This window comes from Schistocerca cancellata, chromosome 5 (genome assembly GCF_023864275.1).
Source record: "Schistocerca cancellata isolate TAMUIC-IGC-003103 chromosome 5, iqSchCanc2.1, whole genome shotgun sequence".
Lineage (NCBI taxonomy): Eukaryota > Metazoa > Arthropoda > Insecta > Orthoptera > Acrididae > Schistocerca > Schistocerca cancellata.
Genome location: NC_064630.1, coordinates 393,823,655 through 393,840,977, shown reverse-complemented (window position 1 = coordinate 393,840,977; position 17,323 = coordinate 393,823,655). Strand labels below are relative to the sequence as shown.

Genomic DNA, 17,323 nt, shown 5'->3' with positions numbered 1-17,323 from the left:
AGTATCACATTCAGTAGAAGATGTAAAAGAGATACTAGCTTACCAGTTTACAAACTAAAAGAAGTTTTCTGAAATATTTCTTCCTGAAAACGCATGAACCATAGATTGACAGAGAGGAGCCAATGTGTAACACTGTGGTCTATGGAGAGGCTTACAGTGATTAAAGTATTAGTGTTCCACTATTTTTCTAACAAATAAAATCTGAAAGATGAACTATGAATGAGAGTGGGTTCCTGGCAATGATTTACTTAACCTCATTCTTGTTTCTCTGTTTCCTGTTTTCTTTTCATACAATTTCTTAAAAGAGAAATGTTTGATACAATAACTTGTTTGTTACTTTTTCAGTGCTCTCTCAGAATTTTATGTCACTGATTGATAGTAGGTGTTTGAATTTCTAAATCTACACCTGTACACATACTGTGTTTTGAAGTCCCCAATTGGGATCACGAAGGGCAATTATTAACAAGTTGTTGAATACACTGAAACACTAACTAAATGCTGCATAGTTCATAAGAGTTACTGAACTTATGAATTTTGTAGCAATTCAAGTTAACACCACTGGAATCACAGTGCTGGAAACCCCTCATAGCCGATACTGAAATCAATCACTTGGCTTAATGGTATCACCGTCCACCAAAATAGAACTTCATAGCAACAGTAGAAACATCATGATACTCAGATCCCAAGCAGGCCCAATCGTTACATGATGGTATCATGAACAATTGATTTATTGCAGAGTTTTCATCAGTTCTTAATTCGACCATGAAGAGGAATACATTACATACTGGACAGAAGTGACTTTCTGGAGATGCTATCTGCTCACCACTTACTGTGACCTTGCCTGTTATAGGTGTAATTATGTGTATTGCTAGTATGATGTCATCCAATGATACATTCAGCAGGATTACAAAATCCCTCACTCGTTAAATCGGTAACCAGGGCCAGAAGCAGATGCCTTGGTATGGGTGAAGAGATGAAGAAGCAAGAGCTTCCTGCCCAGGTTGAGGTGCTGTAGGCAGCAATGATAGCACTGATGGTGAATGGGATTGAAGTCTGCGGGGATCTCCATCAACAGACTTAAAGGAAATGGATGGATCACACACCTGTTGTCTCTGCTGAGATTCTGGAGATCATGGCATGGAGGTGGGTGCTGCTATAGTAGCCCCTCGGTTCATGGAGGCATCTGGTCGGCACACTACATCAAAAGCTAATTCTGATGTCTGCAGTGCTGCCACCATGCAGTCACCAACAAAACCTTTTGATGGCCTTGTAGCACTAAAAGGAACCCCAGGATGCAACCCTGGACTTGCCCAAAGGTATGCTTCCAGATGGGAGTGTCCACATGAAAAGTGGTTGCCTCTTCAACTTGAGGAGGCAGTGGTAGTAAAAGGTTGAGCAGATAGGGACACCCATGCAGTGACTCCAACGGACTTCAGCTGTGAATGGGCAGTGCTCTGTAAAAAGCTAGGAAGGCATTTAGAGCTGATTCAGACATGGACGTCCTCATAGTCTTTGACATTTGGATCTTAAAGGTGTGTACAAATAGCTGAGCTAGACCCTTGGAGTCTGGATGAAATGGAGTAGTCATGACGTTGCAAAAGTGGAACTGGTGACATCATAGCAGGGGCAGTCAAATGAAAATCTAACACCCACCACAACAGGACCAAGGAATGCTTCCATTCAAATGTAATCACCACATACATTAAGGCAGCCCTGCTGGGAGACGAGATGATCAATACCTGTTCTCATAGAATGTGGTCAACCGTTAATGGATCCACAACCGCATCCACTCTTGCACTTCCTTTTCCAACTGACACCAAGATTCATGTCTTTATTCAGGTCACCAATGGTGTGACAATCACATGGTGAAATATTGGGGCTGTATGGAAGATGTTGCAATGTTTCCCAACCAAATTGCTAAAGTGTAGCCTTCATCTAGTTGGCAGTGTGGGGGTGGGCATTATCATGCAACAGTATGATTCGATGCAACAGAATTCCTGGGCATTTCGACTTTAGGGCGTGTTGCAGCTTTTGCAAAGTGTCTTCATAGCATTGCACCTTGATTGCGATTCCACACTTGAGGACCCCTGCAGTTGACAAAGTTCATCATGACCTTACCGGAAATTATGTGAACAGCTTTGAATTTCTTTGACGGGGGAGATGTGGGATGTTTCCACTGTTGGCTTTGCCATTTGCTCTCAGGCTACAAGTGGTGGCATGTTTAGTCCTCTGTCACTATATGGGACAGAAATGCATGCCCTTCCTCATGGTACCACAGCAGATGACTCAGACTTGACGCCATTATGACCATCTTCTGTCCCTCTGTCACATGGTGTGGCAACCACTGTGCACAAATTTTGCAGTAATGCAAGTGATCTTTGATGATAGAATGCATGGAGCCATGGCTAATGCCAATCTGAACATGAATTTCATCCTCTATGATGATTCATCTGTGTCCCTGGATAATGCCATCAATCTAGCCCATCACTTCAAAGCTAATTGATTGATGGGCCAGCCTGGACACAAATTGCCCTGCAGTGGTGTACAACCTTCCCAGAATCTCCTCTGCCACTCATGCACAAGTGTCGGAGACATGCAGTGTTCATTGTACACAGCAGACATGCGATGATGAATTTCATGTACTTCAGCACCCTCAGCCACCAGAAAACAAACCATACTTCCCTGCTCTTCTTTACTTGCGTCCAAGTCAACAGCTGGATAAACATACTATACCAGTCCACCAGCAACCAAGATCATAACCCAGCAACTCTGTGCACTTGTGATGTGGCACTATGCCGTTCTCCTGTCACAGCAGTGGCAGTATTGAAATATAGAAACAGGGGACCTAGGGACTGTGTATTATGGAGGGTGTTTGGTTTTCATTTGACTGCCCCTTATATGGAGAGCCAGTGATGCTGAGGCCAGCAATTTGGCGGGCCATCCTGTTCAGACATACTGGAAAACACACTGTAATGGGGGTCCTGACAGGACGGCACTGTGACACCCACAGTACCTATTGGAAAGTCCACCAAAAAAAGCTCAACCAGGGAGTCAGTCTGAAATAATCTCCTACCTGTAAATTCCAAGTCTGGGTACATAGGAAATCTGAAGTGGGCATCTGCACTGGAATGTTGATAGGAGGGGCAATAATATGTGGAGAATGGGTAAGTACAAGTCCCAGCATTGAAGACAGTCAGCCATTCTATCTGACAGTTAAGCCTTGGACACAAGCAATGACAGCAAATGTTTGTAGTTGGTAATTAAATGAAACTTATTGCCATAAAGGAAAGGCCATAATTAGCACCCCAAAAATGATAGCCAATGCATCCATCTCTATTGTGAATAATGTTCTTGAGCTTCATTCCAGATTTTGGAAACGAATGCGAGCCCATTTGGAATCATCCAAGAACTTAAGGGATAGGGTGGCTCTGATGCCACGAGGAGATGTCTCCTTAGCCAGAACCTATGGTGACCAAGACTGAACCTTCATTAAGCAAAGGGCTGATTGTAGGCAAGTTCTCAAAATTTCTAACCCCTTCTGACAAGCTGTGGAACATTTGAAGGGAACAAACTTGAGGTGCAGGGAATGAACTGGGCATAGTGGGAAACATTGCTAAGAAACTCTAGGGGGTCCTTCACAGAGTTAGGAATCAGCATATTTTTGATCAACTCAGCATAGTCCTGTGTGTACTATAACCCCTCCTTACCAATATGTATCCTTGGTAGGTGAAGAAAACTAGAAAAAATGAATATTTAGAAAAATTGCACTTAATGCCCTTTGCTTGTAGGGCTGTGAAAACTCAGAGCATATTGCCCAGATGTTCCTCATATGTATGATATGTAACTAGGGTGTTATCAAGATAGTTGCTGCACTGGCAATATCTACCAATTGTTCTAAAAGCCTTTGGAAAACATTTTTGCACTTGTGACCCCAACTGGGAATTTATGATACTGGTAAATGCCAAAAGGTGTGTTTAATATCCAGATGTTCAATGACTCCTTAGCCAGTGTAGGCTGGGAATAATTCTCTGTCAGGTCATTTTTGAAAAGAACTGGCCACCACCTAATTTGTAAGATGGTTTGTCAGATCAGGGTAGAGAGAAAGAATCCACTTCCATTTGCGCATTGACAACAACATTGTGGCATTGGTCTCAGGCAGGTCATGGCAGCCAGCCAGCCGAAAGGTATATGGGCCAACCACCTGCATAGTTTTGCAGAAATACTGGCACAGTGTTCTGCAATGCACAGTGGTGACTTGGATTGCTACCTGTTGTAGCATAGAGCAGTGTTTCACGGCCAGTTATGTGAAGGGAACTGAGCTTCTGTCACAGCACACCTGACCAAGGCAAGTGTATATACCCCAAGTTCAGCCAGCAGTTTCTTTTCGGCATTGTGCTTTCGTCCGATGCAATCTCTGTGCCAGTCAGCAGTCAGATGTGCAGCCGTTCAGCCACAGCTCGATCAAGCAGCACAATCCATTAGACTAAGCCAGTGGTCTAAGAGCTGTCAGTTATCCCTGATGGTTCCACACTTTGAACTGGCACTGCTGAGGTGAGCCCATTCATTGGATGCCATCGTCTGACAAACAGCCAGCCGTTGAGAGTCCTGGGTTCGACACAGGGTGCCTGCATGCCCCTGCCAGACACCTTGGGCAACAGGCAGAGTCCAGTTGTAAGCTGGCTGTGCTGCAGAGCAGACAAGCAACTTTGTGTCAGTAAGGCTGTGGTCACTGCCAGCTGCCGTTAGGCTGTCTTGGCATTGAGCTGCCTCACCGGATCTTCTTGCCACCACTAGCGATGGTCAGCACCTGGGATACAGCCAACAGCCTATTGTATGAGGAACAATAAATAATAAAGAATGCTTCATTGAGCTAGCCTTCTTGCCTCCGCATTCTCCACAGTACTGGAAGATCCCATCACCACAGCCCCCTACTCACACAATTCTGGGCATAGGAGTGGTCACTCTGCAACACTGGTGTCAGAGACGGAATCAACACAAACATGACACCATCAAAGTAAGTTTAATGTTGTCACAGTGATGTAGGATACCACTAAGCTTATGTTCAACTTCTAATGGAAGTCCCATTGACTAAAGGGAATAAACAAAAGCACTTGGTGTTCAAACCTGTCTTATACCAGTTTAATTTCATCTGCAAGGGCCTAAGGAAGTGTCCACTTCCTCTTCTCACAGCACTGAAGGTGGTATTGTATTAGCAGTAGTCTACATACAAAAACAAAAAGCCAAATAGGCATCAAGTGCTGAAATATTTTCTGCAAACTGATCGAAGACTACAAGAAAGAGCAATGTCCTGGCCCCTTGGTTGTTCTTCACAGAGAACTTTGGCATGACAAAGGTGCTTCATGATGACCATTGAGCCCACAAATTGAAATGTACACTGTCCAGGGGTGGAATGCCAATACAAAAGTACTCCCATTGTTTTATTATAGAGATAAACACACCTGTTTTAAATAAGAATGTAAGAGGGACATACCTGAGTTGCACATGTAAGGGTATTATTTTTCATGGAAGCATTGCGCAATCACTTCTTGTAATGTTATTGATAAGGATTATAGACACACATAGTTGGACACTTCGTGTACTACTTCTCTATGTCCCCTACAAAAACACAGGCAACACTTGGTATAATAATGATGGGAATCCCAACAATGTGGAACATTGTATCAAGTAGGCAATTAACAAAAACATTGTGTTTGATACCTCTGAACCACACAAGGTGGAATGGCATGGGACTGACAGGTGAGGCATATTTACCACATTAGGATTCGAAGGAAAGCTGTTGTACTTCATTGGGTCTTGCTACGGTCATCATAGACATTTAAAAATTAGTGGAAAGTGGTTACTTTTGGGAAATTTAAAAGGTACGAGCTATGCCACTGAGGGATCTGACTTTCCTAGAGCATGTGTGTGTAAATATCTGTCAAAACTAAGATGAATTACAAAGTATGTAATTAAACTTTCATCTTACAGTAGGCCTCAAGAATATAAATTTTCTATTCAAGCCTTAAAGATTTGTGAACCATGAAGTGTACGTTTCTAAGTCTGATTTCCAGTGTTGGTAAAATTCTAACTGAGCTGCAACCATATGTATTTAACTCGAAAAATGTTCTGCCAACAAAGCATAAATGTCTGAAAGAGGTAATTCTGAGCCTTCTGACACTGGGACCAATTTCTGCATGAAAGAATATAACTGGAGTTTGGTGGATAGTAAAAACGTCTACTGCCATTGTGTGTACCAAATGTCAGTTTCCTGAGAATGTTGTCATAACCACTTCTGGTGAATGTCCCAGTCCTCTTGTGTGTCATTAAATCAGTGGAAAGCCAGAGTAGCTGGCAGGGATTGCGGCTGGTGATGAGCTGAGCTGTCAGTCATGGAGAGGAACACATTTGCCTTCAAATAGAAGTGAAGATGATCCTGCAGCCACTTGACCTTAAATCAGTTAGCTGACAGGCACACATGACCTATTGGCAGGAGATGCTTTCTCTTCCACTCGCAGTAATCCTGCTGGATGCAAGTGTAATGAGAGGTATCGGTAGGAGGGCATTATCCATCGATCATCTAGTGGGGATTACAAGACTCTGCAAACCATTGAGAAATACATAGCACTTACAAGGTATATGGAGGATGTGAAAAATGACTGTTTAAATGTCTTGGTGCTTGCTATAACTAGACTAAACTTTTATTCATGGTCCCTATAGGACTGAGACATAGTGGACTGTAGTATATCCCTAGACTGTTCACTTAATAACGTTTCTTGAAACTTTGTAAATTTTGGTCTGTGGAATAAGTAGCATGTATTTCAAAGAGTGTGCCCTTTCACGTTTTTCAGTATTTCTGCAACGTTCTCCTACGAGTCAAACAACCAAGTGAAAATTTTGCTGCCTGTCTTTGTATATGTACAATATATCCTGTTGGTCCTATTTGGTCTAAGTCCCACATCCTGTCTACAACTCAGTTGTAGAATGCACAAGTGGGTTGTTAGCAATCTTACAAATTGTCGACTGAGCTATATCCAACCTCGTTCCTTGCCTTATTAAAAACAGTGTTTTTCTATGCACTTATATTTATCTGAACAGCTGTCAACTGCTTTGTTTTCTTGTCTGTAGCAGAAATCATTAAGTTTCTTTAATTTGAATGGTTTGCGTTTGCTACTGTTGATTAAACTTTGTTTACTTCCCAGACTCACCTTTCTTACTCCTTCACATCTTTGTCTGGATAAAGAACTGAGCAATTCATCCGTTCCATTATTTTGAAAAGAATAGGTTGATGCTCACCATATAAAGCAGATGTTGACTGGCAGACAGGCACAACGAAGAAACTGTTGTAGATTTAACTTTCGACAAAAAGCTCTTCTTCTGAAGTAGAAAATACACACACCAGCACAACTCACACACAGACACACATGACCACTGTCTCTGGCTACTGAGTTTATTCATTTCTGTTGCTTTCTTCACAGGTCATGTGTGTGTGAGAGAGAGTTGTGCTTGTGGGTGTTTTTTCTACTTCAGATGGAGGAGTTTTGGCCAAAATCTAAAATGTGTAGCTGTCTTTTCATTGTGCCTGTCTGCAACTCTATGTCATTGCTACACAGTGAGTAGCAGTCTGTCCTTTTCATAATATTATTATTATTTCAGCCTGGACTTTTCATTGTTTGATTTATCCTTTCCAGTGTCTTCCTATACATATTTCTTTGCTCTGTGGTACATTTAGCTTTGGTGAAGTCATGAATTATTTTGAAAGCTCAAATTACACCACTAGCTTATTGCTAATAGTCCAAAAATTTGTTTACTTGGTCATCTTATTTGCCTGCATCATGTCTTTATAACTTAAAGATTCGACTTTCCAATTGCATTCATTTTGTGTCCCATAGTGGTAATGGTTTGTGATCCATTAAGAGCAGCTGCTCTGCGTCAGTCATTTAAAAGGCAGAGAGAGCAGTATAGTAAGAAGACCAATACATGTTTCTTGGCTTTGTGTCTGAATCAGAAGTTATACAATAAGTTTACCACATATCCAGTTTTCTTTCATTGCAGAGTTTGTTAAAGATATAATCCATCTCATTTTAATTTTAATATCTTTGTAGTTTGTTTACATGTAATTCTGCAATTTGTTTTTCACTTCTTATCCTACAACTGACCACAGGAATTCCCTATCTGTTGATTAGGGCAATTTGTTTGTTATTTGGTATATTTTTCTAATTCCTTGTGATGTATAAAGAAACATTTTTTGTTACATTTCTTTTATTTACTCACTTCTGTTGCTTTCACCACAGGTCACTTCACTACTGAGGCGTATGCTACCTGAAGTGTCACCAGATGTGTTGGGCAACATCATGGGAGTAAGGAAGCTGCCTCCAGCTGACTTCAGTATTGTTTCTGTTGCAAGCAAAAGTCCTGGAGACAACGAACCACCATTTGACATTCACAGGTATGTAAGAGCTTCAATTATCTGTGCTTTCTCCGCATCATTGTCATCATAAACATCATTAATAGTTTCTTTTATCGTTGGGATTTTATGTGCAATTTATTTTGAGACCAGTTCATTTTGTGAAGTAGGAACAGAGAAGTGACTGTGATCTTTTTAGACAAACTGTGTACATAATTCCTTGACCTTACAAAATTTAAGTCAATACATCAATACCAGACATGAGATCACAGCATAGACATAGCGAAGAATATGCTACAAAAGCTACTAGAAGGTTGTCATAGGTGACATTTGAGCATGGAAAGGGCCAAATCAAAGACAATGACAATTACTGAACCTCTTTCATGTCATGTGCCATAGAAATCATACTGCTTAGATGTACATCAGTAGCTATTTATTGTAATATCTGGTACATCACTTGACACTGAAGTTTTGAATTACCTTAAGTAAGGTTCAAAAACTGTTTCAACATGGAATCCAGGACATGGTATGGCTGTATAATACATGATGAAGTAGCCATAACAAAACTGATCACTTTGACAAGGCATTCCCCGATCTCACTGGTCCAAATCAATAGCACTCCGTCTTCAGGCCTTGAGTGACCTACCGGGACCATCTGACTGCCGTGTTATCCTCAGTGGAGGATGTGGATAGGAGGGGTGTGGGGTCAGCACACTGCTCTCCCGGTTGTTATGATGTTATTCTTGACTGAAGCCACTACTATTCAGTCGAGTAGCTCCTCAATTGGCATCACGAGGCTGAGCGCACCCCGGTCCAAATCAACAGTCAAAAAAATTTCATCCAGGAAGCTCTTAATCTCAAATGTAGACAGAAGTTATCTTTGTGAGTTTCTTATAATAATTTAAGTCAATTCAAAGTGACAGTGACTTTGGATAACTTTTAGTGTTGTAAAACATAAATGGAATAATTTTATTTGCACATATTAATCTTTATACTGTAAGTAAAGTGAGAATAAACATGTTACAGGATTGGTATACTGGATGTATTCCTGAGTTGTATAGCAAAAGCACTGACTGTTCAAGTTAAGGTAAAAGGAAAAGATTCTCTTGGAGGAAAAGGTTTGACTACTGTAACACTTGCAACATCAATACATCCCCGAGACTTTGTTGGTGATCGCTGGTGGCTGAGAGGTTGTATTTCGAGAAAGCTGGCTGAAGTCATCATTCAACTAATGAAGGACATGGCTGCTGTATGTATTCTATTAGATTCCTATCTAAAAAGTAATTGCAGTTTTACACAGTGTGCATATTGTTAAAGAAGTTCCATTCTGACAGTTGTAACTGATGAACACAATTTAGGACACAATTTAACAGATGCAGTCTTATAAAAATTTTGTTATTTTTAAGTAAATTCAGATGTTAATAAATTAAAAAATTTCAAATAAAGTTAAATAAATCTCTTTGGTTCACCTTTAAGGGCAAGTTGTCGGAAGCGTGGGCTGATGTGACAAAAGGTGCAGTGGCAGAGAATATTCTAAATTTGACAAAGCTGGATGAGAATCAGCGTGGCCCAACTGAATGCCTACATACTCCAACACTGTGGTTGGCGCTTGCTTCTTTGTGTGTTCTTGATAGTGATCATGTTGAACGCCTTTCATCTGGACAATGGAGTGGTACAGCTGATGGGCAGCCTCCACCACCAAGGGTAAGATGACAAGTTCTGTTCAATTTACTTTATTTATTACTGTGTTCACATTAATAATCTTTATATAGGAACAAAGAATATCTACAATATGGAAAGGATAGATAGCTACTGACCACATAGAGGAGCTGTTGAGTCACAGACAGGCACAGTGAAACAGAATGCTAGAAATGTTCAACTTTTGGACTGCATCCTTCATCAGAACTAGAAAAGAGACACACATTCTAACAATCACAACTCACACACATATAGCCACTGTCATCTGCAGGCACCAAAGACTGACGGCAACAGCATCTGAGGTGAGCATCAATCTAGATGGTGTAGATAGTGGGGGTATGGATGAGATGCGAAGCAGAGATCGGGAGGAATAACGGGTAGGGGTGGGGGATGGTACTAGTGCTGCTTATGGGAGCATGCAGGGATGTGGTGAGAACAGGATAGGGTATAGGCTGCTGTGTGGGATGGCTGTGCTTGGGAGCAGGGGGGGTGACAGTCATCAGAGAAGGGAAAAGGACTAAGTATGTGTGTTGACGGGTTAGAAGGTGACTCAGTGCCTCCTCTGAGTGGTGATTAGCAATAAATCCTTTCTGTATTGTGGTTATTGCTTCCTGGACTTTCCATTGTTTAACAGTGAATATCTATTTCTTAACTGAACTGAATGAGGAAATGCTATATAAATGTGAGTGTTATTTGATGCATTGCTGTGTTACACCCCCTAATCTACCCTCACTTTGACCAGTGACTACAGGATGCAATTATGTTGTCACATATTGTAAGTTTACTAACTTGGTTGTAGGTTGCAGTTCCTCAGTGGCACACCCAGAGCTGAAGTTCCATAATATGGAACTGCTTTTGTTCATAGTCATGCAGTTTACTGATGAACACAGTTAAACTTTTTTATGATTCCACATTTATCCAGATTAGATGTTTACATTGGCATGGTGACCAGTCTCTATCAGTTGATAGTTCTTTATGTATTATTCCAATGGTAAATTGAGTACAAATTTCCCTGTTAATTTTCATCCGAAACGATGTTACTGAGCAACCAGGTAAGGTATCCTTAATTCTTGATGCCATAAACAACTATAACACACATTGTTAGCTCATCTACACAGTCTATCAGTCTGTCCTTATTGTCTATACTCAGTTCACTTGTACAGAACATTACTTGACACTCAACTGAATTCACTCTCAATACAATAACAGTAATAGACCACTGACAGAATTTCAGTTTGTAGTGAGAGTGAGACTAATTGTCTCTCAAATCACAGTTCATCAAAATAAAACCACACTTAAATATCTTCTGCCACCTTTGTCCCATTATTCGTAATAGAAGAGTTGATAAGATACAAGTCACATGCAGGCTGTAATAAACATTACTGTATAAAGTGTGTCACTGTCCTTTATTGATGCAAATAACATGAAACTGTTATCATGATTATAAGTGTGGATGCACTTCTGTCGGAGTGTTAGTTTGATGGAAGGAGGATGCGGATTCTCACTGAATGTTAACTGATTGTGAAACTGATATGGACATGTTATGCATAGACCTTACTGTGTTGGGTGCTAACAGCAGACTTGTTATGTGTAGGTCTTACTTATGTGATTGCTGGGGGCATATTGAAGACTTTTGAGTGAGGAAGAGTACTTATAGATTGGCATAATGACATTTTGTGATTTTGATGATTCCATTATAGTTTGTTGGTTGATTGATTTGGGGGAGGGGACCAAATAGCAAGGTCATCGATCCCATCAGATTAGGGAGGGATGGGGAAGGAAGTCAGCCATGCTCTCTCAAAGAAACCATCCCAGCATTTGCCTGAAGAAATTTAGGGAAATCACGGAAAACCTAAACCAGGATGGCTGGACACGACTTGAACCGTCATCCTCCTGAATGCAAGTCCAGTGTGCTAACCACTGTGCCACCTTGCTCGGTCATTACTGTCTGTAAAACTGTTTACTAGAGCAGATGCACTCTATAGATTTCAGTAACTTGCTTTAACTAACATATTGTTCATTAACAAAATGAAAAAAGATAGCCATTCTGTTTTGTATACTCCACTGTGAATTACATATTTACAAGTAAAGTTTGAAATTATGTTAATTTAGTCAAATCTTTAATTAAAGGCTTTACTGAATAATGAAGGGTAGTATCTGGTTCAAAAAAATTGTGCAACAATATTATAAAGCCAAATCCTAGAATCTAAGAGGCTTACTGGCTCAAATGGCAAAAGTAATTTTTGGTATGTTTGAACTTTAATTACAATTATCTTTCAAGGTAATTAGTTTTTGGAAAACTGAAACAGATTATTGTAAAAAGAGGATTGAGGATTTTCTAATAAGTGATGTCAATACTCTCAAATCTGCTGATAAACTCTACTATTTTCACTGTTACACTCTGTAGTTATAATTTAAATTATCAGTTACTCTTCATTCATGGTTTCCAGTGAAACCAAATGCACTGATGTAATCATGGAATCAAAGCTTCAACCTAATCAATGAATTAATGATAAATGTGGTATATACAGCATTATGGCAAATTCAAGTGTTTGTATAGTTAGAACCAGTTAAAAGACAGACAAAAAATAATAATAATGCCGGTGCCTCCAGGGGTACAACATCTTAGCTAACCCAAATCTGCTATAAAGTGCCTCAGATGTAGATTAGCATTGATTTGGGGATAATTTGTAAAACATTTTCCTTCTCTTTGCTTTGGCAATCAGTTTCAGTGTGAAGTGAAGCACTGTACACAATGTACTGTGCATTACTTTTTGTTTGAATGCGTACTTCTTTGGTACTGCATAAACAATTCAGCAATTTATTTCATTCACTGATGGAGTAGCAAACAGATCAGTGGCAACAAGTGACAACATTCTGAAAAGAAAGTTGCTACTCACCATATAGCGGAGATGCTGAGTCGCAGATAGGCACAACAAAAAGACTCGCACAATTAAAGCTTTCAGCCACTAAGGCCTTCTTCAACAATAGAACACACACACACGCATGGGCACGTGCACACACACACACACACACACACACACACACACAAAGACATGCAAACGCAACTCACACACACGACTGCAGTCTCAGGCAACTGAAACCACACTGCGAGCAGCAGCACCAGTGCATGATGGGAGTGGCGACTGGGTGGGGGTAAGAAGGTGGCTGGGGTGGGGAGGGGTAGGGATAGTGTGGTGGGGGTAGCGGAGAGTGAAGTGCTGCAAGTTAGTTGGAGATCAGTAATTCATGTGGTAGGGTGTTCCGTGCAATTGTTATCTTCAACGCCCTCTTGGCCCTCTTTAAAATGTTATACCAGTCATAAACCCTTTCCTTACTCGTAGTAGACTTATCAAAGGCCACAGTCAACATTTTGAATGCGGAGTTGCACTTCATTCCTTTTTTCAAGCAAAATTTAATGCAAATTCTTCGATCCATCTTTTTCAAAAGTAAAAAATTCACTGAGCATTTGAAAACACTAGACCCTTCTCGACTGTCAACCAAAAAGTAAATGAAACTTCCTGGCAGAGTAAATCTGTGTGCTGGACTGAGACTCGAACTTGGGACCTTTGCCTTTTATGGGCAAGTGCTCTACCAACTGAGCTACCCAAGCATGACTCACAACACACCCCTCTCGGCTTTACTTCTGCCACTACCTCATCTCCTACCTTCCAAACTTGACAGAAGCTCTTCTGCAAACATTACAGAACTAGCAGTCCTGGAAGAAAGGATATTGCGGAGACGTGGCATAGCCACAGCTTAGCAGATGTTTCCAGAACAATGTTTCCAGAACAAAATTTTCACTCTGCAGTGGAGTGTGCGCTGATATGAAACTTCCTGGCAGAGTAAAACTGTGTGCAGGACCAAGACTTGAACTCGGTACCTTTGCCTTTCGTGGGCAAGTGCTCTACCAATTGAGCTACCTTCTCAGCACACACTCCACTGCAGAGTGAGAATTTCGTTCTGGAATAAAGTAAATATTCAGAACAGCTGAAAATGCAAATATGCATCAGGAACATGTGTACCAAAAAGATAAAGTAAATAAATAAATAAAAATAAAAAATTGAAAATAGGATTATAAAGCCCGCAAAATTGAAGAAGTCCCATTATTCTTTGATCACACCTTGTATGTCCATTTATATGTGAATCTCGAAGCATCTGGATAATTTAATTGAAAACTGTGACTAAAGTTCGTGATCTGGAACTGATATAAAGTGCTGATGGCATACCTTTGGCAGCAAAGCTGTAGATGTAATCACTTTGGGCACTCTGTCTGAGAGGGGTTACATACTTCCAGTTCTGCTGTTCGTGATGATAATGTAAGGTTAGAGACTAGGGAAGTAATAAACCATAGCATCACTATTTTAGCCAATAATCTTGTAGAATATTTCACTTGTTGTTAATGTACTTTGTACTACAATGCTATTGTTAATAAACTTTATGCCTTTCTGTTGTCCAGTGTGCAGTGTTAAGACAATTTTGCTGGAAAAAAGATTATAGAACTAACCATTCCTTCAATTTTTTTTAATGTTCTGATAGTTTTGCTGCCAGATGTCCGTCATTCCCATAACAGCTAGCTCAACAACAATTTGATACTAATCTGCTATACACCTCAAAATAATTTGTTAATGATCATTTTATAAAAATATGAAGCCATTTACAAATTCTCATTGAAATATTAATAAGGTTTAGTAGCCCTAATCATGGCACAATTAAAAATAAGAGAGTGAACCTTCATCAAGAGGTAACTGAAATTTCCCATAGAGAATGTTTGTGTCCAGTTCTACATTTTGCAGCCTCCTGCTTTGCCTTTCAAGTCTGTTACACAGGGGCTCTTAAATACATCAACAAGTGGGAGGAACAGAAAATGGTTCAAATGGCTCTGAGCACTATGGGACCTAACATCTATGGTCATCAGTCCCCTAGAACTTAGAACTACTTAAACCTAACTAACCTAAGGACATCATACACATCCATGCCCAAGGCAGGATTTGAACCTGCGACCGTAGGAGGAACAGAGAAGGAAGGAAGAGAAGACTGTCGAAGGTCAGATCACATGACACCCAGACTCCTGGTTCACTGAGACAGACAGCCCAATCAAGCAAGTATGGAATGAACATTTCCAGACCCTGCCATGCAATTTGTTTCAGGGGTTCTAAAACATCAGCTGCACCTCGCACTTGTTGTGGTCAGCACATTCTTTAAATAGTTTACTCAAAAACATGAGAATTTGTTAAACCTTGAAATTAATTGACTCAACAGTAAAAAATGTAAAACCATGATTCACATAATCTGAATAAAAAGAGGATGAACAAACAATCTGATACACACCAAAATATCCTTCCCATTAATTTAGATAGGAATTCACACAGTACATAAAAACGAATGGTGATACACATTCTTTAGCTGAGGACATTAGCATTCTGATATTAGGCCAAAAGTCACTGAAAACAACTGCTATTAAGATAGAGCCTGACCAGGTTTATAATTGGTTTAAAGCAAATATTTTAGTTGCAGTAGTTCTAAAGCCTACATTATATGATTTGAAAGAGACAAATGGAACGTGACTGTAAAATTTCTGTGTTCAGCTGGATATCAGACTTAAAAGATAACTGAAATACTGTTAAATTTGCCATAAATAATTATCTCATGCGGCTTCAAGATTCTTGGATGTTCTGCTGGATACACTTGTCGAAAGTCCACAATATTTCTGCAGACAACTGTTCTGCCGTGATCAGATGGTACTGATTGAATGAACTGTCTGCTATGGGCTCACAGTTTTTATACCTGCTGGTCCAGAGTTCTGGTGTCCATGGCTCTCTGTTGTGCTTGGTGGCGGTGACGCGTGTGGCTGTGATGGTGGTGGAAAGAGTCTCAATTGCTTTCCACCTGTCATCCCTATCACATCTTGCACCTGGAAGTCTCGTTTTGCATTGATGGAGCTTAGTATTAGTTCCTGTGCCTTTGCTCAGTTGGAAGCCAGTATTTCTGTTGATTAAGTTATCAGTCACATGCATTTCAATTGGCTCTTAAAATGCAATCCAAAAATTTATTAGTGGTAACCAGGAGTCTCATTTGCTGCTAATTTATCTTAATCCATTTTCAGTGCAGTATTCTGCTATTGCAGACTTGTTGGAATGTAGTAAGTGGATATGGCACTCAAGTTTGTCAATATAAGGGTTGAAATTCACATGGAACAAGGTACACTCCCTGCCTTTTTGAGACCCAGATCATCTTTCACTGTTTCTAATAAAGCTTGTGTATTGGCTGGTAAGTGGAAAACTGGTGTTATATGCTGTTTTCACAGTAGTCTGCCAGTTTTTGACAATGCATTGCCTGCAAACAGTATGAAAATGGTGGTCTTATCTTTTTCTTCTGTACTTTCATCTTCCAAGTCGTTCTTGGGGATTCAGCAGTGCCCTTGAGTACCATGGAAGCAATATATCAAATGTAAAAGTATGAAATACAAATTTCAGGCAATATATGTGGCACTAATGCAGTTTGTACTATAAAGATTTGACACTGCACCATTTTGTTCTGTCATCAACAAGTGACAGACATGTATGAGTGATAAATTGGGAAAATGTGGTGTTGTTATGTTCAATATGTCGAAATTTATGCTAAACAATAGACATTTGTAGACAGCATTAATGTTTTGTTTGCATTTGAAGAAAACTGCTGCTGAGTTATACCAATTTCTTTGGGAAACTTATGGTGAGCATGCTGAACATGCTTTATCACAAGATACATGTGAATAACGGTTTCAGCATTTCGAAAATGGTGACTTTGATGTTGCAAACAAGGAACGTGGAGAACTGCCAAAAAAACACAAGCTGTGGATTTGGAAGCATTGTTGAAGAAAGATGATTCAAAAACACAAAAAAAGTTTGCTGAGCTATTGGACATTAGTCAACAAGCTGTTGCCAATCAGCTACGAGAGATGGAAAAGATTCCGAAGACTGGTAGATGGGTACCACATGAGTTGAACAATGGGCAAATGGAAATGTACAAACAAAATGTGAGGTTTTGCTTGTTCAGTACAAAAGGAAGTTATTTTTTCTTTGTGTAATTACAGGGGATGAAAAGTAGATTTATTTTGAGAATCCCAAATGCAAAAAATCGTGGGTGGACCTAGGCACACCATCCACATTGACCACAAGACCGAATCACTTTTGCAGATAGACAATGCTCTGTGTTGGGTGGAACCAAAGGGGCATGGTC

At 40.2% G+C, this 17,323-nt stretch overlaps 1 protein-coding gene across 1 annotated transcript in view; it reads left to right on the top strand.

Annotated features, from left to right (window-relative positions):
* The window catches only part of LOC126188561 (E3 ubiquitin-protein ligase MYCBP2-like), a gene marked incomplete at its 5' end in the record, with an annotated part of 354,851 nt that overhangs the window by 277,223 nt on the left and 60,305 nt on the right, over positions 1-17,323 (top strand). The window contains 3 exons of the mRNA XM_049930160.1: positions 8,292-8,446; positions 9,431-9,653; positions 9,881-10,108. Of these exons, the coding sequence (XP_049786117.1) occupies positions 8,292-8,446; positions 9,431-9,653; positions 9,881-10,108 (606 nt within the window). The remainder of the gene's footprint in view (positions 1-8,291; positions 8,447-9,430; positions 9,654-9,880; positions 10,109-17,323) is intronic.